Source organism: Cryptomeria japonica, chromosome 11 (assembly GCF_030272615.1).
Source record: "Cryptomeria japonica chromosome 11, Sugi_1.0, whole genome shotgun sequence".
Taxonomy (NCBI): domain Eukaryota; kingdom Viridiplantae; phylum Streptophyta; class Pinopsida; order Cupressales; family Cupressaceae; genus Cryptomeria; species Cryptomeria japonica.
Genome location: NC_081415.1, coordinates 223,800,059 through 223,822,403, shown reverse-complemented (window position 1 = coordinate 223,822,403; position 22,345 = coordinate 223,800,059). Strand labels below are relative to the sequence as shown.

The following is a 22,345-nucleotide window of genomic DNA, read 5'->3' as shown; positions in this document are numbered from 1 at the left end:
TTTGTCGCTTTTGAAAGCTAATAACCCATCACTCATTCTCCACAGTTTACTGAGACTTTGCACAATTCCCGAGGTAGATAGGATTAATCTTCTTCATGCAAGATCCTCAAGGAAATTCTTCATGAGCACAAGGCTTACGTGGCAACACGATCTGATCTTCATTTCAATGCTAACTGATCACAGAATGTCGTCGGTCGAATCACACAGACTTGTAATGCATCAACCGGAAACCCTGAAGCTGAGACTACCAACCGGTAGTCATATCAAATGAAACCCCGATACAAACTTTGCATATACTGGTTCACCTTTTCACATATACCGGTTCACATCATCAACATACCGCTTCACTTTTTCACATATACTAGTTCACATCATATTGACATCAATGACAACATACAATATCATCATGTCATCAAACTCTACACATATGCCAACAGAAAAGTTGCGGGTGCATTAGTCAATCCAAAGGGTATAACTAGGAACTCGTAATGCCCACGGTGACATCTGAAATTTGTCTTATGTATATCCTATTCCCTCAATCTAATTTGATGGTAATTTGATTGAAGATCAATTTTAGAAAAATATATGGTGCCATTTAACTCATCCAATAAGTCATCAATTCTATGGATAGGATACTTTTTTTTGATAGATTTCTTATTGAGGGCTCTGTAATTGATACACATTGACATTGTCTCATCCTTCTTTTTCACCAAGACCGCGGACAAACTGAAGGGACTCGAATTAGTTCTGATATGTCCCATATCCAACTCCCTAATTGCCTTCTCAATTCTATCTTTGAATTTCTTTGGATGTCTATATGGAGTTATGATGACCAGCTTAGACCCTTCTTGTAGTTCAATAGTATGTTTGAATCCTCTATCTAATAGTTTGCCTAGTGGAATGTCACTAAACACCACATTGTGCTTATCCAGCACATTCTAGATCTCATTGTTCACTATTCATCTTTATGTTTTTCAATTACTATTCACTTTGCACGATTCACATAAGGCCAACATTAGAATTTCAATTTTAATCATATATATAACTCCCAAATACCAAACTAGAAGAACTGTGAAGCTCCCAAACTGAATCCCACAACCCTGGGCTGGGTCCCAAACCACCCTACTGACCTACGAGACCCCAATAGTAGGTCAACCTCCACCAAAAATCTGAGAGGCCTAAGGAAGGGACATTACAATCCTCCCTTCTCGGGATTGCTTGCCCTCAAGCAAACACCAAACAACCCACTGCTCCACTCTGATTAAAATGCTCAAGCACCACAAACCATGAAGCAACATATTGGAATCCATGTGGAATAATGTACCAAGCAAATCAATACCTGGATCCCATATCAAAATGAAAAATCTGTTGTAGAAGATGAAGTAGGGGAATGTCAAATGATCACCATGAAGTAGCCATACAAGCATGTAGAACATCAAAACAATATGAATGTGAACCCCCACATCCCAATGAACCAACATAAATGGCCACCTAGCTTTGATGTTATAACTCTGATCAGAAGTATATGTGATATCAAACATGTCAACAAACCAATGCCAATCAACAAAAATCACTCCACACTCCAACTCTATCACAAAGTTATACCTCCAAACACTCCCATACTGCTCGGAAACTGATGTAGACAATGAAAAGTCTGGATATGCCATTTGATTCCAACTAGGACAGCCACTAGTCCATAGGGAATCAAAGAATATGAAGTCACCAATCAACAAAGATACCGCTGCCATACCAAGTGAAATATGCGACAAACTCAAAAATGAAGTATCTATGCCATCACTACTCCACATAGACAACTCTTGAGTGGCTGGCCCACTAAGAAAGCCATCAACTAAATCACTATCATCATCGAGAGAATGATCAAATACCTCAACTGGTAGTTTTGAATTAAGCAATTCATGTCTCTCATCATCAAATGAATGGTGAACATCACGAACATGTTGAAGATTGATCTTGGCTTGTTGAGCCAACAACTTGGCTTGCCTTGCCCTTTCTAGCCAATAATCATTCATCATTTGGGACTGAGTTATATCAGCTGCTCTAAAGTGTCTAAACCCAGTCCTAAAATGAGATATACCATGTGACTTATCATGACCAAAGCATTCTTCATGAGTACCCACCATAATAGAATTATCATGTCTTATTTTCCAATGATTAGAAACACCAATGTCATGAAAAGGGGAGGATGAATCACTGCTGTTATAAATCAAAGAACGAGGACTGAATTCCCTAGTATTCATATTTTTGGAGTCGTCAAGCATATTGACTAAATCAAGGGCTAGTTTTAAAGATGTACCCATTGTTACCAAATGATGATGCAATTCCTTTGCTACCAGTGAATTTTCTGAATGTATACCTTTATTAAGTCTCATTGCCAAGAATGAAGTATCATCACATGAAGATATTTCATCACCGCTAGCACCATGTACCAAGGTTGCCATTTCATGAGTATAAGGAGATATGTTGCTGCTGTCATAAAGAGAATAATCTGATTTATCCCCATACCTCCAATTGGTATTATCATCATCAAGGTATTCTTGCATACACTTGGCTGCCACAATTTTTTGGGTTATCATTATTGGTAGCCTTCAACACAATTTGTTTACCTCCATGGGTAAACTCAAGCTCCATATTGTCTTCTTCCCTAACCAAATATGCCTTCCAAGTGTGATCAAGGAATGATATTGTTATGAAACAAAGGCACAATGTCGAACCTTGCATGCAATGGGTTCTTTAATTCTTATCACATGCTCTTGCATAACAGATGAATGAAACCATGTAAAAATGGGAGATGGTTAATCATCAACATGAGACCTGCCTTTATTTTGTACCTTCCAAGTTTGTTTTCATAGCCTTCTGTCCAAAGGTGTGTGAAATACTGAAAACTCCCCTCATGAGCTGTCAAATTTATCACCTTAAGGCTGCTGTTATAAATTAGACCAACTACTAAAGTGACGCCAATGATGTCCGTATACCCATGCATAAGAAAGAAACCCATCTCATACTCCTTATCTATCAAGTAAATGTTTCTCCACACACTCCAATCCAACCCATAAACTGATGTAGATACAAACAATTCTGAAAATATAGTGAACAACCATGTAGTACAACCACTTGTCATTGAATAACCCGTCATTTGGCTCTAATGCCAACCAATAAGCAGTTGTACATTTATAAGAATTAGGTGCAGATGTCTTCCTTAACACCCAAAATATATTCATGAGTGGCTGATCCACAAAGAGTAACACCCATAAAATCACTATGCTCACTCATATCGTTGTCAACATTAACTATAAACTCAGAATCAGAGAATTCTTGCTTCTCATTATGTATGGAATGGTGTATGTCGCGAACTTCTTTGCACCAATTTATTACTGTTGTTTTAAAATAAACAAATTCAATCCTCTAGGAAGAAGCATCATAAAAATAGCCATGCTTAGCCAATGCATCATGTATGCCAACATTTGAAAACTCAATTTCACTAATTACTCCATGAATAGGAGCTGCAAATTCATGTAAAGGAAAGAGTATAACGCTTCTATCCTTAATCAGAGATTTAGGACTGATTGTGCCCTTTCTTTCATTACCTTGGGAAACTTGATTGCATGGGCTCACTTGCATAGTCTTGGCACACCAATCTTGTAGCATATCAAGTCTTGAAACTATGCCATCCTTATACTCAATCAAAGTGTCAACATCATAAAGGTGAGGCATCAACATAAAAAATGATTTACGTTCTTCTCTAACTGCTGTTAGAAAATTAGGCTGTTGGCAAGTAGAAGTTCCCACTACTGCCTCATGCTCATATATTCTCTCATGAATGTCTATCGTGCTACATTTCTTGTCACCACCATCTAGCTTGGATTCATGCTCATCTGATGTCAAAAGATTTCTGTCCCATCTTCTAATCCATACCATCACCTCCATGACTGATATGTTTTACATTACTAGCAAATTCCAAAGTGTAGTATGCATAACAAACCAAACATTATCAAAATGCAATATCTTCTTAGTAAGCAACCTCTTAGTCTCTATGTTCATCTTCTTAAAACAAAATGCTTCATATGATCTTAACCATTGTCCTTCCATTGAAGATGATGCATGAGGAACTGAAATGAAATCAAATATGTTCCATTCCACACAAATTGATGTATCACTTCTGGCTGGTCCATTGAGGGTGTATCTAATATCATCATTGTTTTGAGCCTTCAAAGGGCTCTCTAAATGAGGAAAGTCATAAACTTTATGATGCAAACTAGTGCAAACTGAATTTCCTAAATCATACCTTTTCTCTTGTTCATACACATCAACATGTCCTCCTTGTTTTCTTACCTCAAGAAGATCTTCCCTTGCATGCTCAACTTGTATACTTTCTTTCCTCAGAAGAAATAATGATTTAATGTACGACTCTTTTTGTCTTCTTGCAATATCAAACTGATTGCATCTTTCCTTGACCTCTTGCAAGTGCTGTCTTGCTTGGGCAGCAAGCAACTTGGACTTCTTAGCTCTTAGTGACCACCTATCACACAACCCTTCTGTCCTTTTGACATCTTCCATAGTATGGTGAACAAAATCAGACCCTTCGTGGTTTCAATCCACAATATATATTTCTTGTGTAACACTCTCAACTTGAGTACCACCATAGGATGACTCAACAACATCATTACCTTAATGTGAAATGGATGCTACCTCATGATTAGAACTGCTGTTGCAAAAATCAGAATAGGTGTCAAACCTTGGAATCAGACTTTCAACACCTCTAATCGGTTGATCCAAGATTGTAATTTCTTCCACTTTGTGATCAACATGATGACCCAATGGTGTGCTATGTATCTCCATTCGATCCAAAGTTATTTCTTCTTTGGGACTCCCACATGATGACTGATTTTCACATTCATTGTGATCACACCAATCTTGTAGCATATCAAGTCTTGAAACTATGACATCCTTATACTCAATTAAAGTGCCAACATCATAAAGGTGAGGCATCAACATACAAACTGATTTATGTTCTTCTCTAACTGCTGTTATAAAATTAGGCTGTTGGCAAGTAGAAGTTCCCACTATTGCCTCATGCTCATTTATTCTCTCATGAATGTCTACCATGCTACATTTCTTGTCACCACCATCTAGCTTGGATGCATGCTCATGTGATGTCAAAAGATTGTTGTCCCATCTTCTAATCGATACCATCACCTACATCACTATATGTTTTCCATTACTTGCAAATTCCAAGGTGTAGTATGCACAAAAAACCAAACATCATCAAAATGCAATATCTTCTTAGTAAGCAATCTCTCAGACTTTGTGTTCATCTTTTTAAAACAAAATGCTTTATCCATTGAGGGTGTATCTAATATCATCATTGTTTTGAGCCTTCAAAGGGCTCTCTAAATGAGGAAAGCCATAAGCTTTATGATGCAAACTCATGCAAACTGAATTTCCTAAATCATACCTTTTCTCTTGTTCATACACATCAACATGTCCTCCTTGTTTTCTTACCTCAAGAATATCTTCCCTTGCATGCTCAACTTGTATACATTCTTTCCTTGGAAGAAATAATTATTTAATGTATGAGTCTTTTTGTCTTCTTGCAATGTCAAACTGATTGCATCTTTCCTTGACCTCTTGCAAGTGCTGTCTTTCTTGGGCAGCAAGCAACTTGGGCTTCTTAGCTCTTAGTGACCACCTATCACACAACCTTGTGTCCTATTGACATCTTCCATAGTATGGTGAAAAAAATCAGGCCCTTTATGGTTTGAATCCACAATATATATTTCACGTGTAACACTCTAAACTTGAGTACAACCATAGGACGACTCAACAACATCATTACCTTCATGTGAAACGGATGCTACGTGATGATTAGAAATGCAGTTGAAAAAATCAAAATAGGTGTCAAACCTTGGAATCAGACTTTCAACACCTCTAATGGGTTGATCCAAGATTGTAATTTCTGCCACTTTGTGATCAACATGATGACCCAATGGTGTGCTATGTATCTCTATTTGATCCAAAGTTATTTCTTCTTTGGGCCTCCCACACGATGACTGATTTTCACATTCATTGTGATCACACCAATCTTGTAGCATATCAAGTCTTGAAACTATGACTTACTTATACTGAATCAAAGTGTCAACATCATGAAGGTGAGGCATCAACATACAAATTGATTTATGTTCTTCTCTAACTGCTGTTATAAAATTAGGCTGTTGGCAAGTAGAAGTTCCCACGATTGCCTCATGGTCATTTATTCTCTAATGAATGTCTACCATGCTAGATTTCTATTCACCACCATCTAGCTTGGATTCATGCTCATGTGATGTCAAAAGATTGCTGTCCCATCTTCTAATCGATACCATCACCTCCATGACTGATATGTTTTCCATTACTAGCAAATTCCAAGGTGTAGTATGCACCACAAACCAAACATTATCAAAATGCTAGATCTTCTTAGTAAGAAACCTCTCAGTCTCTGTGTTCATCTTTTTAAAACAAAATGCTTCATATAATCTTAACCATTGTCCTTCCACTGAAGATGATGCATGAGTAACCAAAATGAAATCAAATATGTTCCATTCAACACAAATGGATATATCAATTGTGGCTGGTCCATTGAGGGTGTATCTAATATCATCATTGTTTTGAGCCTTCAAAGGGCTCTCTAAATGAGGAAAGTCATAAACTTTATGATGCAAACTAGTGAAAAATGAATTTCCTAAATCATACCTATTCTCTTGTTCATACATATCAACATGTCCTCATTTTCTTACCTCAAGAAGATCTTCCCTTGCATGCTCAACTTGTATACATTCTTTCCTTGGAAGAAATAATTATTTAATGTATGACTCTTTTTGTCTTCTTGCAATGTCAAACTGATAGCATCTTTCCTTGACCTCTTGCAAGTGCTGTCTTGCTTGGGCAGAAAGCAAATTGGACTTCTTAGCTCTTAGTGTACACCTATCACACAATCGTTGTGTCCTTTTGACATCTTCCATAGTGTGGTGAACAAAATCAGGCCCTTCATGGTTTAAATCCACAATATATATTTCATGTGTAACACTCTCAACTTGAGTACCACCATAGGATGACTAAACAACATCATTACCTTCATTTGAAATGGATGCTACCTCATGATTAGAACTGCAGTTGCAAAACTCAGAATAGGCGTCAAACCTTGGAATCAGGCTTTCAACACCTCTAATGGGTTGATCCAAGATTGTAATTTCTTCAACTTTGTGATCAACATGATGACCCAATGGTTTTCTATGTATCTCCATTCAATCCAAAGTTATTTCTTCTTTTGGACTCCCACATGATGACTGATATTCACATTCATTGTGATCACACCAATCTTGTAGCATATCAAGTCTTGAAACTATGACATCCTTATACTCAATTAAAGTGTCAACATCATAAAGGTGAGGCATCGACATACAAATTGATATATGTTCTTCTCTGACTGCTGTTATAAAATTAGGCTGTTGGCAAGTAGAAGTTCCCACTATTGCCTCATGCTCATTTATTCTCTAATGAATGTCTACCATGCTAAATTTCTTGTCACCACCATCTAGCTTGTATTCATGCTCATGTGATGTCAAATAATTGCTGTCCCATCTTCTAATCCATACCATCATCTGCATGACTGATATGTTTTCCATTACTAGCAAATTCCAAGGTGTAGTATGCACAAAAAAACAAACATTATCAAAATGCAAAATCTTCTTAGTAAGCAACCTCTTAGTCTTTGTGTTCATCTTTTGAAACAAAATGCTTCATATGATCTTAACCATTGTTCTTCCATTGAAGATGATGCATGAGTAACTGAACTGAAATCAAATATGTTCCATTCCACACAAATGGATATATCACTTGGGGCTGGTCCATTGAGGGTGTATCTAATATCATCAATGTTTTGAGCCTTCAAAGGGCTCTCTAAATGAGGAAACTCATAAACTTTATGATGCAAACTAGTGCGAATTGAATTTCCTAAGTCATACCTTTTCTCTTGTTCATACACATCAACATGTCCTCCTTGTTTTCTTACCTCAAGAGGATCTTCCCTTGCTCAACTTGTATGCATTCTTTACTTGGAAGAAATAATGATTTAATGGACGACTCTCTTTATCTTCTTGCAATATCATACCGATTGCATCTTTCTTTGACCTCTGGCAAGTGCTGTCTTTCTTAGGCAGCAATAAACTTGGAGTTCTTAGCTCTTAGTGACCACCTATCACACAATCCTTGTGTCCTTTTGACATCTTCCATTGTATGGTGAACAAAATCAGACCCTTTGTGGTTTGAATCCACAATATATATTTCATGTGTAACACTCTCAACTTGAGTACCACCATAGGATGACTCAACAACATCATTACCTTCATGTGAAATGGATGCTACCTCATGATTAGAACTGTTGTTGCAAAAATCAAAATAGGTTTCAAACCTTGGAATCAGACTTTCAACACCTCTAATGGGTTGATCCAAGATTGTATTTTCTTCCACTTTGTGATCAACATGATGACCCAATGGTGTGCTATGTATCTCCATTCGATCCAAAGTTATTTCTTCTTTGGGACTCCCACATGATGACTGATTTTCACATTCATTGTGATCACACCAATCTTGTAGCATATCAAGTCTTGAAACTATGACATCCTTAAACTCAATCAAAGTGTCAACATCATAAAGGTGAGGCATCAACATACAAATTGATTTATGTTCTTCTCTAGCTACTGTTATAAAATTAGGCTGTTGGCAAGTAGAAGCTCCCACTATTGCCTCATGCTCTCATTTATTCTTTCGTTAATGTCTACCATGCTACATTTCTTGTCACCATCATCTAGCTTGGATTCATGCTCATGTGATGTCAAAAGATTTATGTCCCATCTTCTAATCCATACCATCACCTCCATGACTGATATGTTTTCCATTACTAGCAAATTCCAAGGCGTAGTATGCACAACAAACCAAACATTATCAAAATGCAAGATCTTGTTAGTAAGCAACCTCTTAGTCTCTGTGTTCATCTTTTTAAAGCAAAATGCTTCATATGATCTTAACCATTTTCCTTCCATTGAAGATGATGCATGAGTAACTGAAATGAAATCAAATACATTCCATTCCACACAAATGGATATGTCACTTCTGGCTGGTCCATTGAGGGTGTATCTAATATCATCATTGTTTTGAGCCTTCAAAGGGTTCTCTAAATGAGGAAAGTCATAAACTTTATGATGCAAACTAGTCCAAACTGAATTTCCTAAATCATACCTTTTCTCCTTTTCATACATATGAACATGTCCTCCTTGTTTTCTCACCTCAAGAAGATCTTCCCTTTCATACTCAACTTGTATACATTCTTTCCTTGGAAGAAATAATGATTTAATGTATGACTCTCTTTGTCTTATTGCAATATCAAACTGGTTGCATCTTTCCTTGACCTCTTGCAAGTGTTGTCTTGCTTGGGCAGCAAGCAACTTGGACTTCTTAGCTCTTAGTGACCACCTATCACACAACTCTTGTGTCCTTTTGACATCTTCCATAGCATGGTGTACAAAATCAGGCCTTTCGTGGTTTGAGTCCACAATATATATTTCATGTGTAACACTCTCAACTTGAGTACCACCATAGGATGAATCAACAACATCATTACCTTCATGTGAAATGGATGCTACCTCATGATTAGAACTGCTGTTGCAAAAATCAGAATAGGTGTCAAACCTTGGAATCGGGCTTTCAACACCTCTAATGGGTTGATCCAAGATTGTAATTTCTTCCACTTTGTGATCAACATGATGACCCAATGGTGTGTTATGTATCTCCATTAAATCCAAAGTTATCTCTTCTTTGGGACTCCCACATGATGACTGATTTTCACATTCATTGTGATCACTTGTAGGCTGCAAACTACAAACAAGAGATTCTTCTTGTTGACGTGTTTTTTATGACAATGTCCAACATAGAATAAAGTTGCCTAACGGTCACTTCACTCTCTCTTGATCAAAGTATGATTGTATGCTAAGACTGCAAGAAGTTCAAACAATAGACTCCAAGGTTCCTTTATGCTATGGACGTGACTTAGTTGGCTGATGTGATTGCTGGTAATCCAAGGGGCCTTACGTTTGCATCATTCCTTCACCTCTTTGTTGTGGCTGGAACTCCATCATCGGATATGGCAATTCTATGATGCTATTGCTTCGAACAGACTAAAATGAACTGAAAGTAAAAGGGAAAGGGCTCAGAAGGATCTAAATCTACTCCTAAGGGCAGTGATAACAATGAATAGTGCTCTGGTGGACAAATTTCAAATAAACCAAGCTCTGCTTCGCCAAGTTCAACTACAACTCCGCAAGAACCGGTGCAATCTTCTGAGGATATTGAAGGATTTTAAAATCGAGAAAGTGCATTTGAATACCCAAAACGGTACAATCCAAACGACTATCCACAACCGAACTTAGCACAAGTTTAGTGGCTCAGGCTAACTTTACACTGCAACTTACAATCAGCAAGATACAAAAAGTATGAACCATGGAAATTCATCAGACACCATTACATTCTCCATTGAAATCAAAGCACTTTCCTACTTCTAATCTAAGCGAGGAAGGTGAAACCATGCAAGTTTTGAAAAAATAACCTAAGTGGACACCATCAGAGAACAATGTTTCACTATTATTTTCTCAAAAACTTATCGCAACAATTTCATGCAAAGCTTCCCCCTTACAAATGAGGGGGTCACCCCTTTATATAGGCCTCGGGCCATGATTACATGCAAACCCTAATTAGGGTTTTCCCTAAAAGATTCTCCACACACGATGCAACAAGGTGGGAATCTCCAATTAATAACCCATCATGTCCATATACAATATTCAAAAGTACCCAAAATAGCATCCACTACACATTAAATGCACCACCTCCTTCAAATTCGCCCAACATGCGTTGAATATTCATCCATGCAAAAATCACCCCATTATGTCATAAATGCTCCATCATTTCCACAAGCGGCGGCTGCATGCAAAAGGAATCTGCCATAAATTCAACATGCAATGACCAAGTTGCCATTTGGTCAAATATTCCAGCAATGAATTCGCCACCATACTGCCATGTGTTCAATAGATCCTCGCCATGCAAATGGACTCTGCCATCGTATATCTGCTCCTGCACATTTGGAATTGTTGGAGGGGGAAAATTCATTTCAGGAACAATTTTTTTGAAGTCTCCTCAACTTTCCTTGCTTGAAGAAGGTTTTTATCAATTCTCCACATTTCCTATTTTTTAGGAACATTTCCAAATTAGGGTTCCATGGTCCAGGAGAGAGAAAATTCTCCTACGAATCCAAATTTGTAAAACTTTTGAAATTTGGATGTGATTTGACGCTCGAGAATGGATTTTTCAAATTTTTCCCTGGAGGGGAAATTTCTTGTTCAGTTCATCCCTGATTCCTTTCTTGCCTTAGAAATTTTATGTTCAATTCATCCTTGGGTGTATTTCTTCCTTGCTTGGAATTTTGTCTCGAAGGAAGGAATTTCCAATACTTAGCCAAATTTTCATCTTCCGTGAAATTCTGTCCTGAAGGAAGGAATTTCCAACACTTAGCCAAATTTTCACATTTCCAAGAATTTCGTCGTGAAGGAAGGAATTCCAACACTTAGCCAAATATTCACCTTTTTCAGGAACTCTGTCATGAAGGAAGGAATTTCCAACACTTAGTCAATTTTTCACCTTTCCTGGAATTATGTCCTGAAGGAAGGAATTTCCATATTTGGTCGGGATTTGATGTCTGAAAATTCGCCCGAGGGGAAATTCTTCATTTTATTCCTCCTTGACTCCTTGGATTCTGTGCCTTAGGCAAAATTTCAAAATTTTTTTTGCTTGAGTGAAATTTTCTTTTTACCACGCCAAGGATTCATGAATTTTCCTTCTGTGAATGGCTTTCTCAATTCAGTGCCCCAGCCCAGACCTGGGCACATTTTTAACATGTCCATGGAGAGGTGGAATTTTCCACTTGTGAATGCATTTCTGGTTTTGGCGCCCCAGCCCTGACCTGGGCACATTTTGGAGATGTCCATGGAGAGGTCGATTTTTGCACTTGTGAACGACTTCATGAATTCAGTGCCCCAGCCCTGACCTGGGTGCATTTTCAACATGTCCATGGAGAGGTGGATATTTGCACTTGTGAATGACTTCATGAATTCAGCGCCCTAGCCCATTCCTGGAGCGCATTTTGGCCATGTCCATGGAGAGGTGGATTTTTGCACTTGTGAAGGGCTTCTAGACTTAGAACATTTTGACCTTCCACTTCAGGGATGATTCTCACATTTAGCCATTTTAGACCCCTGCCTGTCTGCTTTCAACTTTCCAGATTTAGAAGTGATTGTGCATGTTGATTCTCCGCTGTCTGCTAGCCTGATCCTGCCACAAATAGACTTTCCCGAAATGGAAACTTTCCAAAATGTCAGAGTTAGAGCCCAGATCAGGACGCAAGAAATGACTTACTATAAATAGAAACTTACTAAAAATAGAAATTACTAAAAATAGTAAGTTTGACTTTTGGCAAAATGGTGACATTCTAGGACTCGAAAAAATCCCTAAAAAATAGGGACTTTCTAAAAATAGAAAGTTGCTCCGTTTGGGCTCAAATTTCACTGGGAGGTCCCTTGAAGGGACTTGATTCCAGTCGTATGCTTAGTTTTCCCGAAACCCTAACAGGAACCCCTAAAATCTAGGACAAAAGGCAAAACCCTAGAAAAAAGACAAAACAGGCCCTAGACCTCATAGAATTTGCTTGACAGAGAAGCAGATTAACCTTAACTGACTCCCAAACATCCATAACGCGGAGAGATTGAAGAGATTGCTGCGAAAAGACGACAAAAACGCAAGCCAAAAAATTGGGAGGGCCTAAAAAGAAGGGGGTCCCCATTTGCAATGGGGCGATGTGTGAAAACGTCACAACACTTCTTCCTTTCCTTGTTTGTGCACATTATACTCTTCACTTTTTCCAATGGCTTTTTTACTATCTTTTGATAATTTTTCATCCTTTGCTGTTGTATATGGACTTGAAATAGTCAAGCCATCTTCATTCTCATCTGGTAAACCTAGAACAATGTGAAAGAAAGGAGGTCACGTATCTTCTTAGGAAGGGAGAAATACTAATGGTAGCTGCTCATAATTCTGTCATTTTTTGCCATAGAATGAGGTTTCTTAATTGTCCTTGCAGATGGAGATGAAACCTTCAAATACCCAAATTTCCTTGAATGTGAATCATAAAAATGTTGCAGTGCTTGATTGTTTTGTTGTTGTTTTTCTATTAACTTTGCAGGGCCCTTCGTTATTTTCTCCCAGCTAGTTACCTTTTCCTTCACTGATGAAGCAGGAAGGAAGGTAGGTAATAATCTTCCATCCTTAATTCTGGCCATTGATGTAATCAGCAACTAAAGTAAATTGATTTCTACCCTCAGGCTGACAGAATCAAGGCTCTGATACCACTGATAGATCCCCGACCCAATTCTGACCAAATCTAGTCCAAACCAACTGTTTGTTTTGCTGATAAAGTCTTTGGCCAGCGTATATTTGGATGAGGTTTGACTTTTTTTTTTTTTTTGATTGGTTTTGAAGTTTTATGCAAGATTCTTGAATATTATGTAAAGAGATTGTTGATTTAATGTAATAAGATGCATAACACATAAGGAATATAATCAAGAAACTTTCATTTGCTTAAAAGAGCAATGTACATACCATTGACATGAACTCATAGGTCTGAAATAAATTTCCAGCCAATAGAAATATAGAAATCAGCTCCAATTAATATTAAAACCCTAAATACACTCAAGAGTCTGAAATCCTTCTTCCCAAAATGGAGTAGCTGACTGAAATAGAGTTGGAAATAGATGGGAATGACTTTTAGAAGGTCTGACTTGCAACCAATTGTAGAAAACTTGCCCTCAAACTGATAGATCTGCTCAAAAATTCCCAAAGAAGGCTGCCATATGCACATTGAAGCTGAATTCCGACGGAAACTGACACTTGTAGAGGCGGGTTTTCATCCAAATCCCCCAATTCTTCCAAAAGTTGGTGTTCCTGGAAGCCCAAAGCTGTTGAAACCCTCATGCAAGCTGCTGATCTGAAAATGGAGATGTAAGAATGAGAGCAAATGATATGAAAATTGTTTTTTATGAGCTCCCAAGAAGTTTTCCCTATTTGGGAGTTACTATTTGGCCTTTTAAAACCTAAAATAACCTTGAGGGTCTATTTCCTCATTGAAAATTTGGCCGCCTTTTAAAAACAACTTGAATTGCTAGGATGGGGTGCACTTTTCACTATTCATCTTTATGTTTTTTAGTTACTATTCACTTTTCACTATTCACATAAGGCCAACATTGGAATTTTAATTTTAATCATAGATATAACTTCCAAATACCAAACTAGAAGACCCGTGAAACTCCCAAACTAGATCCCACAACCTTGGGCTGGGTCCCAAACCACTCTGTTGACCTACGAGACCCCAATAATAGGTCAACCTCCACCAAAAATCTAAGAGGCCTAAGGAAGGGACATTATAGGTTCCACCTTTTTTTTCAATAGGCGGTGATTTCTCCTCATCTAACTCACAAGGATTACTGTCTTGACCTTTCTCTATGTCTTCTTCCTCTTCACTGTCTGATAAAACCTCATGTAGTGAATCTTTCCTTTTCCCAAGAACCTATGGCCTGGCTCCCATGGTTCTCTGCAACTAAAACAAAGTTGCATCCTACGAAGTTCGCTGTGAACATCATTATCCGACTTGTTTTTTTGTGGCCCATCTTTTAGGAATGATTTCTCGTCTTTGTCTCTCTTCTGAGGGAAACCTTTGTATTGCAATTTTTGTTCATTGTTGAGGAGTCCATGTCTTAGCCCTTTTATAGCATCTTGTAAAGTAGATGAATCTAATGCCTTTATCCACCCTTTCAAATAATTTGATAATCCATCAACGAAGAGAACAATAAATCTTCTCTCTAATATATTTGTTATCATAGAAAATTACAAAAAAGGTTTTTGTATGGAAAGTACAATATTCATTCCTCATAACAAATTTGAATGAAGCATCATCCTTTTTCTTTGAGCAAAACAACAACTTGCTATCAGTTGAGAAATGTCTCTAAATTTGTTCCCCTTGTTTCCTATATAAATGTGTGCTGAAAATTGAATCTTGATTGATGATAACATTTCTCCACTCATACCTCTTAGGGAAAAATATCTTTTATAATTAATTCCTACATTTTGTCTACCATATTCTAGCAGGAATTTATTGATCATGTGGCAAATTTTGTTTGATTACAAGAATAATTATTACTCTTGTTGATTGAAAAGGTATATTGATAGTGCTGGAGTAACTGGAGAGATTCCAAGCACTTTCAAAAATCTACGGAAATTGAAGAATGTGTAAGATTCTGCTCTAATTCTTCACAGCCAATGTTCTTTATGTTAGATTTACAATCTTTATTATTATGTTCCACCTGTTAGGAGGGTAGATGTCCTTATTTTTGTTTTGGCTTGCAGATGGGCTTCTGACAATCTATTTACAGGCGCAATACCTGATTTCATTGGAAACTGGACTGATCTAATTGAATTGTAAGATATTTTTTCAGCACAATTTAGAATTTATGGTTCAAGCATATGTAAAATCATTTGGAAATCAGTCTAATACAGCCCAGTGTACACTTATTGGTTTATACTGTCATTTAATATATGTATGTGTGTCAACATGTGTGTGCTCACAATTGTCTGGATTTAATTACCATATACATCAAATTGACATTATATCTATGTTGGAAAAGGATAGAAGTTACAACCTTTACCTTGTAGAAGAAAATTATTAATGTATGATACATATATACAATACAATGACACATACATAAAAGGAAAGAGAAAGACATATATATGCATCTGTTTGTGTGTGATTGTAGACACTATGTAAAATTCCCTCTTATTTTTTTTTTGGATTTCAAACACAACAACATTACAATGCACCTGTTAAAGTTAGGAAATATAATTCCAATGCCACTGAAAGGTAACCCTTCCACTTTCTGATCACCAAGAGCCCAATGTGGGAAGTTGAGAGCATACGGTGACAAGGGGTTCATTAGCTTTCTAATCTGCTGGAAATTACAATGCAATTACAAAACTGGGTGGCAAGCTAGCCCCTTCCACTTTTCAGCAGGATGAAGAACACAAACTTGGCGGTAAACCAGCCAAGGCAACAAAGCATAATAGAACCAAATCACTCTACTGCTTATGCAGCGGGAGGACTTTTAAATGAACTATCACTCAACCGCATATTTCAGTGGGAGGACAATATCACTCAACCACTTGCTCAGTGGGAGGACAAAACTGAATTACAAACATAGAGGCGGCTAAGCCATCCTCTTCCACTTGATCAGCGGGAAATACAACATAGAATGAATTGGTCAGTACTACTGAAGCAATTCTTACAATGATAGAAATGTGAAAGGAGATAGAGTGAAGCACATATCTTATGAATTCACTAACACATTCTAACCAATAATACTACTTGCTGTTCTGAAATCAAATACAAGGAAAATGCAGAACTAGCCATCCCGAAACCCACTAAATTGCTTGTAACTCACACAAAACCCAATAGAATCATGCAAAATCAGAAGAAAATGAAGCATATGACATAAGAAAACAAAACAATATCTCGGAAATGCAACATAAGAGCACCAACAACAATGCACACATCCCAATGCAATTCTGGAAATGGCATTTTTGCTAAATAGTTCGATTTGCAACTAAAAATTAGAGATTTCTCCAAATGCCACACCAATATAGGAGACTTATTGTCTCTATGGTACGCTTCAAACGAGCCCTCACCCAGAATGATGCATTCAACACACAGGCAGCTACGAGCAAAATACACTTTTAGCCGGCACACACCAGCAACACCAGAAAACCAGCAGCACACAAATCTTCACCAACACACCCAAAAATCACCAAAAAGCTCACAACTACGCACCACATCTAAGAGTGATGTCTCACACTCGAAACCAGAAGGAAGGATCTAGGAGGTATTCACCCTCGAAGAATGTCTGGAGTCATTCCGACAACATAGTGATATATTTTCTCTAGATACCCAAATGAGGAGCCCAACCTCTATTTATATAGCTTTTCCAATCTGAAATTCAAATGAAACTGCCTCCCATTTTCGCCTTATTCAAATTGCATTTCATTTCATGGTGGACCCAAAGTGGTGCCCACTTTCCTAAGTCAAAATCATGCCAAGGAGAGGGGCCACGATTTTTGGCATTATAATTTTTTTTTAAATATAAAGAATGAAGTCTCTGTTTAATCTCCAAATAAATCGCCCAGGCATGACTTAGGAAAAATTTCATATTTTGCGCAATTTCCCATAGTATCAATAAGTAATTAAATAATTAAATAATAACCTTAGGATAAGGAATAATATTTAATTAAATTGCTTATAGTTCCAGTATTGATTATTAATGGAATCCAGATGAGGCTGAGCAATGAGGATCACTGAATTGTGCTGGGACAGGACCAAATCCAAGACTGCCAAAAATAGAATGCCCCAAACTGCTACTTACTAAAACTAGTAAGTCATGAAATAATGCTCCAAAAATCATTTTTGTAATATACCAGTTATTTTTTTAAAATTTTAAGGCCAACAATAACATCAACAAGAAATTAACCTATTAAGGTTAGAAAACATAACTGAAACCATACTGGAAAGTAACCCTTCTACTTTCTGATCACCAAGTGCCCAATGTGGGAAGGTGAGAGCATACGGTGTTGAGGGGATCATTAGCTTAAGAAAACTGAAACACAATGCAATGCTTGGGCGGCAACCCAGCCCCTTCTACTTATCCAGCGGGAGAACAAGAAAACTTGGTGGTGAACCAGCCAAGTAAGATACACAAAATAAGAATCACTCAACCGCAATATTTCAGCAGGAGGACTGCAATCACATAATAACCTCAACTCGACCGCTTATGCAGCGGGAGGACCATTACACATAGCTATGACTCGACCACTTATGCAGTGGGAGGACTGAAAATTACAAGTTGCTTAATATTAGGCGGCAAGCCAGCCTCTTCCACTTTTTCAGTGGGATGAGAGTTACAAACAAAACTAGTTAGTAGTACTACTACTTAACCTTACAATAATAGAGATAAGAGAAGAGAAGTAATGCAGATTATAACATTAAGAACAATGAATTTCTGCTATATCCAATCTGCAGGCTGGAATTACAAATCAGCAGCCTATGAAAATGCTAAAAAGCTCATAACTCCCTCAATATACATCCAAATCAATTCAAACCAGTCCCAAACCCACAATATTTCACTTGCAACTACAACCAATCAAAGCCACAATCCAAACAACCCCTTATTAATTTTGCACGCATCCCAATGCAAAACAAAAAACCACGCTATACTTGGGAATTTTGATTTAGCATAATAAATTCAAAACTCAAACAAACATGCTATTAACTCACAAAGTTTATCGCCAGTGCTGGGAAGGAAGAATGAGATGATACCCATAATCGTCAGTCGCTTCAGCAGAGAGGTATGATCAAAAAGGTACTTCAGCCATAGGCAAACCAGCAAGTCTCCAACATCACTTCAACACCAAAAATGTCTAAGAAAACTCTGAGAATGTAGTAGAATACAACACGCAACTAGGTACTATGTTTCAAGTACGAAACCGGGAAGCACTAGGGAGACGCACTCCGAAGCCTCAAGTTTTGTCGCCAAACCGGTAGCATAACATTACAATTTTTCGAGATGCCTCAAATGAGAACCCAAGGCTCTTATTTATAACTTCTCATCAACCAAATTCAAATGCAAATTCCCCCAAACACCAGTTCCTCCATTTGCATTTCATTTCACCTCATGTGGACCCATGTGTAGCGCCATTCTCCTAAGTCAAACCTCACGCCAAAAAGGCATGGAGCTAGGTTAATCACTTGGCAAATAATAGAGATACAATATAAAATAATATTCCTCTAGATAATTTCGACATCCCTTATTACACATGAATTTCGCCAAATACTTAGGATAAAATAGGCATTAATCCCAAATTCAATAAATCAGTAGCAATTAATCAGATTAATTAAATATTAAACCTTAGGATAAGGAAATAATATTTAATTGTGTCACATATGACTCCTGTACTGATTACTACCAAAACCAGGATGAAACTGAGTCAGGAAGACCACTGAACTGCTGCAGGATTAGGACCTTGTCCCCTGCCAGAAATAGAATTATGCCACACTGCCACTTATTAAAAATAGTAAGTCAAAAACTAAGGCTCTGAAAAGCATGATCATTGTGCCCAGTGACAGAGCATGGAGAGCTCAGTAGGACAGTATCACTAAAATAGCCATTCCCTGACTTACTAAAAATAGTAAGTCCTCGTCTCATCAATGTTGGACCCTCATTCTTCATTACACCTAGCCTACGGGTATCCGGAATAGGCTAATGGACCACTGGAAAGTCATCAATGAGAAGGGGACATTACATTCTGGCCTCCCCAAAATTGTTTGTCCTCAAGCAACTGTAAGGTTGGATGTAGTAAAATCTCCTCATTTTCCCACGTAGCATCCTCTGCTGGTAGACTCTTCCATTTGATCAAGTATTCCCTGATCACTCTTCTCCTCAAAGATCATTCCCTGAATTCAAGGAGAGCTTCAAGAACCAAAACCAACTCTCCCTCCTCATCAAGTAGAGGTAACTCAGCTAAAGCAACAAAATTATGTCCTAGAGCCTTCTTGAGGCGAGACACATGAAATACATTATGGATCCTGTTGCTTGCTGACAATTCCAACTCATACGCCACTTCTCCAACCCTTCTGCTGACTCTGAAAGGCCTATAGAATCATGGCTTCAATTTCTCAACCCCACTCTTCTTGAGAGTAGATTGTCTGTAGGGTTGAAGCCTCGAATAAACCATGTCGCCCACCTCAAAGGTGCACTCAATTCACTGCTGATCAGCATATAACTTCTGCTGATTCTGTGCATACTGGAGCTTGTCCCTTAGAATCCCCAGAATATCTTGACTTTGCTGCATCATATCTTTTGCCTGAGGGGTTCTGCTATCACCAAATACCAAGTCGCGAAGCTAGGAGCTTCATAACCATATAGTGCCATGAATGGTGACATCCAAATGGACATTTGATAGGAGGAATTGTAACAATATTCCCCTAGGTGAAGCCATCTCACCCATGTATTTTGCTACTTTGAGACATAGTTTCTAAGATAACCTTCCAACCACTTATTCACTATCTTGATCTGCCCATCAGGTTGAGGGTGGTAACTGGTGCTTGGAGTGAGCCCAAGACCACACAATCTAAAAATCTCCTGCCAAAAAGCACTTAGGAATTTGTTGTCCCTATCACTCACAATGTTCTTTGGTAACCCATGTAATCTGAACACCTCCTGGAAGAACACTTCAGCAACTTGTGCTGTTGTAAAAGAGCTAGTGATGGCAAAGAAATGAGCAAACTTTGTAAGTTTGTCCACCGCCACACAGATACTATCCTTCCCTTGAGCCTGAGGCAACCCCATGATGAAATCCATGGAAATACTTTCCCATTTTTTATCAGGAATAGGCAAGGGTTGTAACAAACCAGCTGGTAGAGTGTGCTCATCTTTGTTCCTCTGACATGTATGACACTCCTTAATATACTTCAAAACATCACTTTTAAGTCCCTTCTAAGAGAACCTCTCCCGGATCTACCTGTATGTTTTGAAATAACCTTGGTGACCAGCAAGGGGGATGTCGTGGAAAGTCTTCAAAATCTTCTCTTTCAACTTAGATTCAGCCACTATGAAGATTCTTCCCTTGTACAGTATCAATCCCTCAACCAATTTGTACCTTTCATCATGAAAAGTACCTTCTATAAGGCTGGTTGCAAACTGATTTTTGGCATAATCAGCAAGCAACAACTCTCTCTAATCAGCAATAAGCTCGCAAAGTGAGCTTAAATGGGGTCTTCTGGATAAGGCATCTGCCACAACATTGTTTTTACCCTTAACATACTCAATATCGAAATCATAAGCCTGCAGCTTACTCACCCATTTCTGTTGTCTCTCATTCAAATCTTTCAGATGCATGAAGTGTTTAAGACTATTGTGATCAGTCTTAACAATGAATTTACTTCCCACCAGATACTGCCTGAACTTCGCAAGAGCATGCATTATGGCAAGCATTTCCTTGTCATAAATTGAATACAGTCTCTCAGGACCTCTCAATTTCTGACTCTCAAAGACTATAGGATGCTTATCCTGCATGAGGACTGCACCAACACCTTCTCCAGATGCATCACACTATAGCTCAAATGGCTTGGTGAAATCAGGCAATGCTAAAATAGGGCAGGAACTTGTGATCCTTTTAAACTGCTCAAATACTGTCTATACCTTTTCGAACCATTCAAAAGCACATTTCTTTGTAAGATCTGTGAGAGGGGCAGCCAACTGAGAATATCCTTTCACAAACCTCCAATAAAATCCACACAATCCTAAAAATCCCCTCAAATGTGTTATGTTTTCGGGAGTAGGCCAATCAATGATGGCTCTAATCTTTTCAGGATCCACCTTCACACCACCTGCACTGATAATGTGACCAAGGTAGAGAAACTCTTCCATCCCAAACTCACATTTGGACTCCTTGGCAAACAGGGATTCGGATTCTAATATGCTCAACACTTCATCCAATTACTGTAAATGTTATTTCCAAGATTTGTTGAATATAAGTATGTCATCAAAGAATATCAAAACAAACTTCCTTAGCTGTTCTTGGAAGATTCTGTTCGTGCATGACTGAAATGTAGCAGGTGCATTAGTCAAGCCAAAGGGCATGACTAGGAACTCAAAATGCCCAAAGTGTTATTTGAAAGCGGTCTTCTCCACATCTGATGCTCTCATTCTAATCTGATAGTACCCCGACCTAAGGTCAATCTTGGAAAAGAACACTGCCCCATGTAGCTCGTTAATGAGCTCATCAATCCTCGGAATAGGATACCGATTCTTGATGGTTTTCTGATTCAGGGCTCTGTAATCCACACACATGCGCATGGTCCCATCCTTCTTTCTCACCAAAACAATAGCCGAAGCAAAGGGGCTTTTGCTAGGCCGTATGTAACCCATGTCAAGCAATTCCTGAATTGCTTTCTCAATCTCATCCTTTTGCTTCTTAGGATATCGGTAAGGAGTAGTCATGACTGGCTTAGCTCCTTCTTCAAGCTCAATAATGTGTTCGGCACCTCTTTCAAGAGGTTTGCCAGGAGGTGGGTTTTCGAACACCTTGCTTCTCTTGG

The 22,345-nt window shown here is 38.2% G+C and overlaps 1 protein-coding gene across 1 annotated transcript in view; it reads left to right on the top strand.

The window, feature by feature from the left end:
- LOC131063943 (probable LRR receptor-like serine/threonine-protein kinase At1g56130) overlaps positions 1 to 22,345 on the top strand; it is a 204,411-nt gene that overhangs the window by 64,703 nt on the left and 117,363 nt on the right. Inside the window, exons 7-8 of the mRNA XM_059213963.1 lie at positions 15,364 to 15,435; positions 15,553 to 15,624. Of these exons, the coding sequence (XP_059069946.1) occupies positions 15,364 to 15,435; positions 15,553 to 15,624 (144 nt within the window). The remainder of the gene's footprint in view (positions 1 to 15,363; positions 15,436 to 15,552; positions 15,625 to 22,345) is intronic.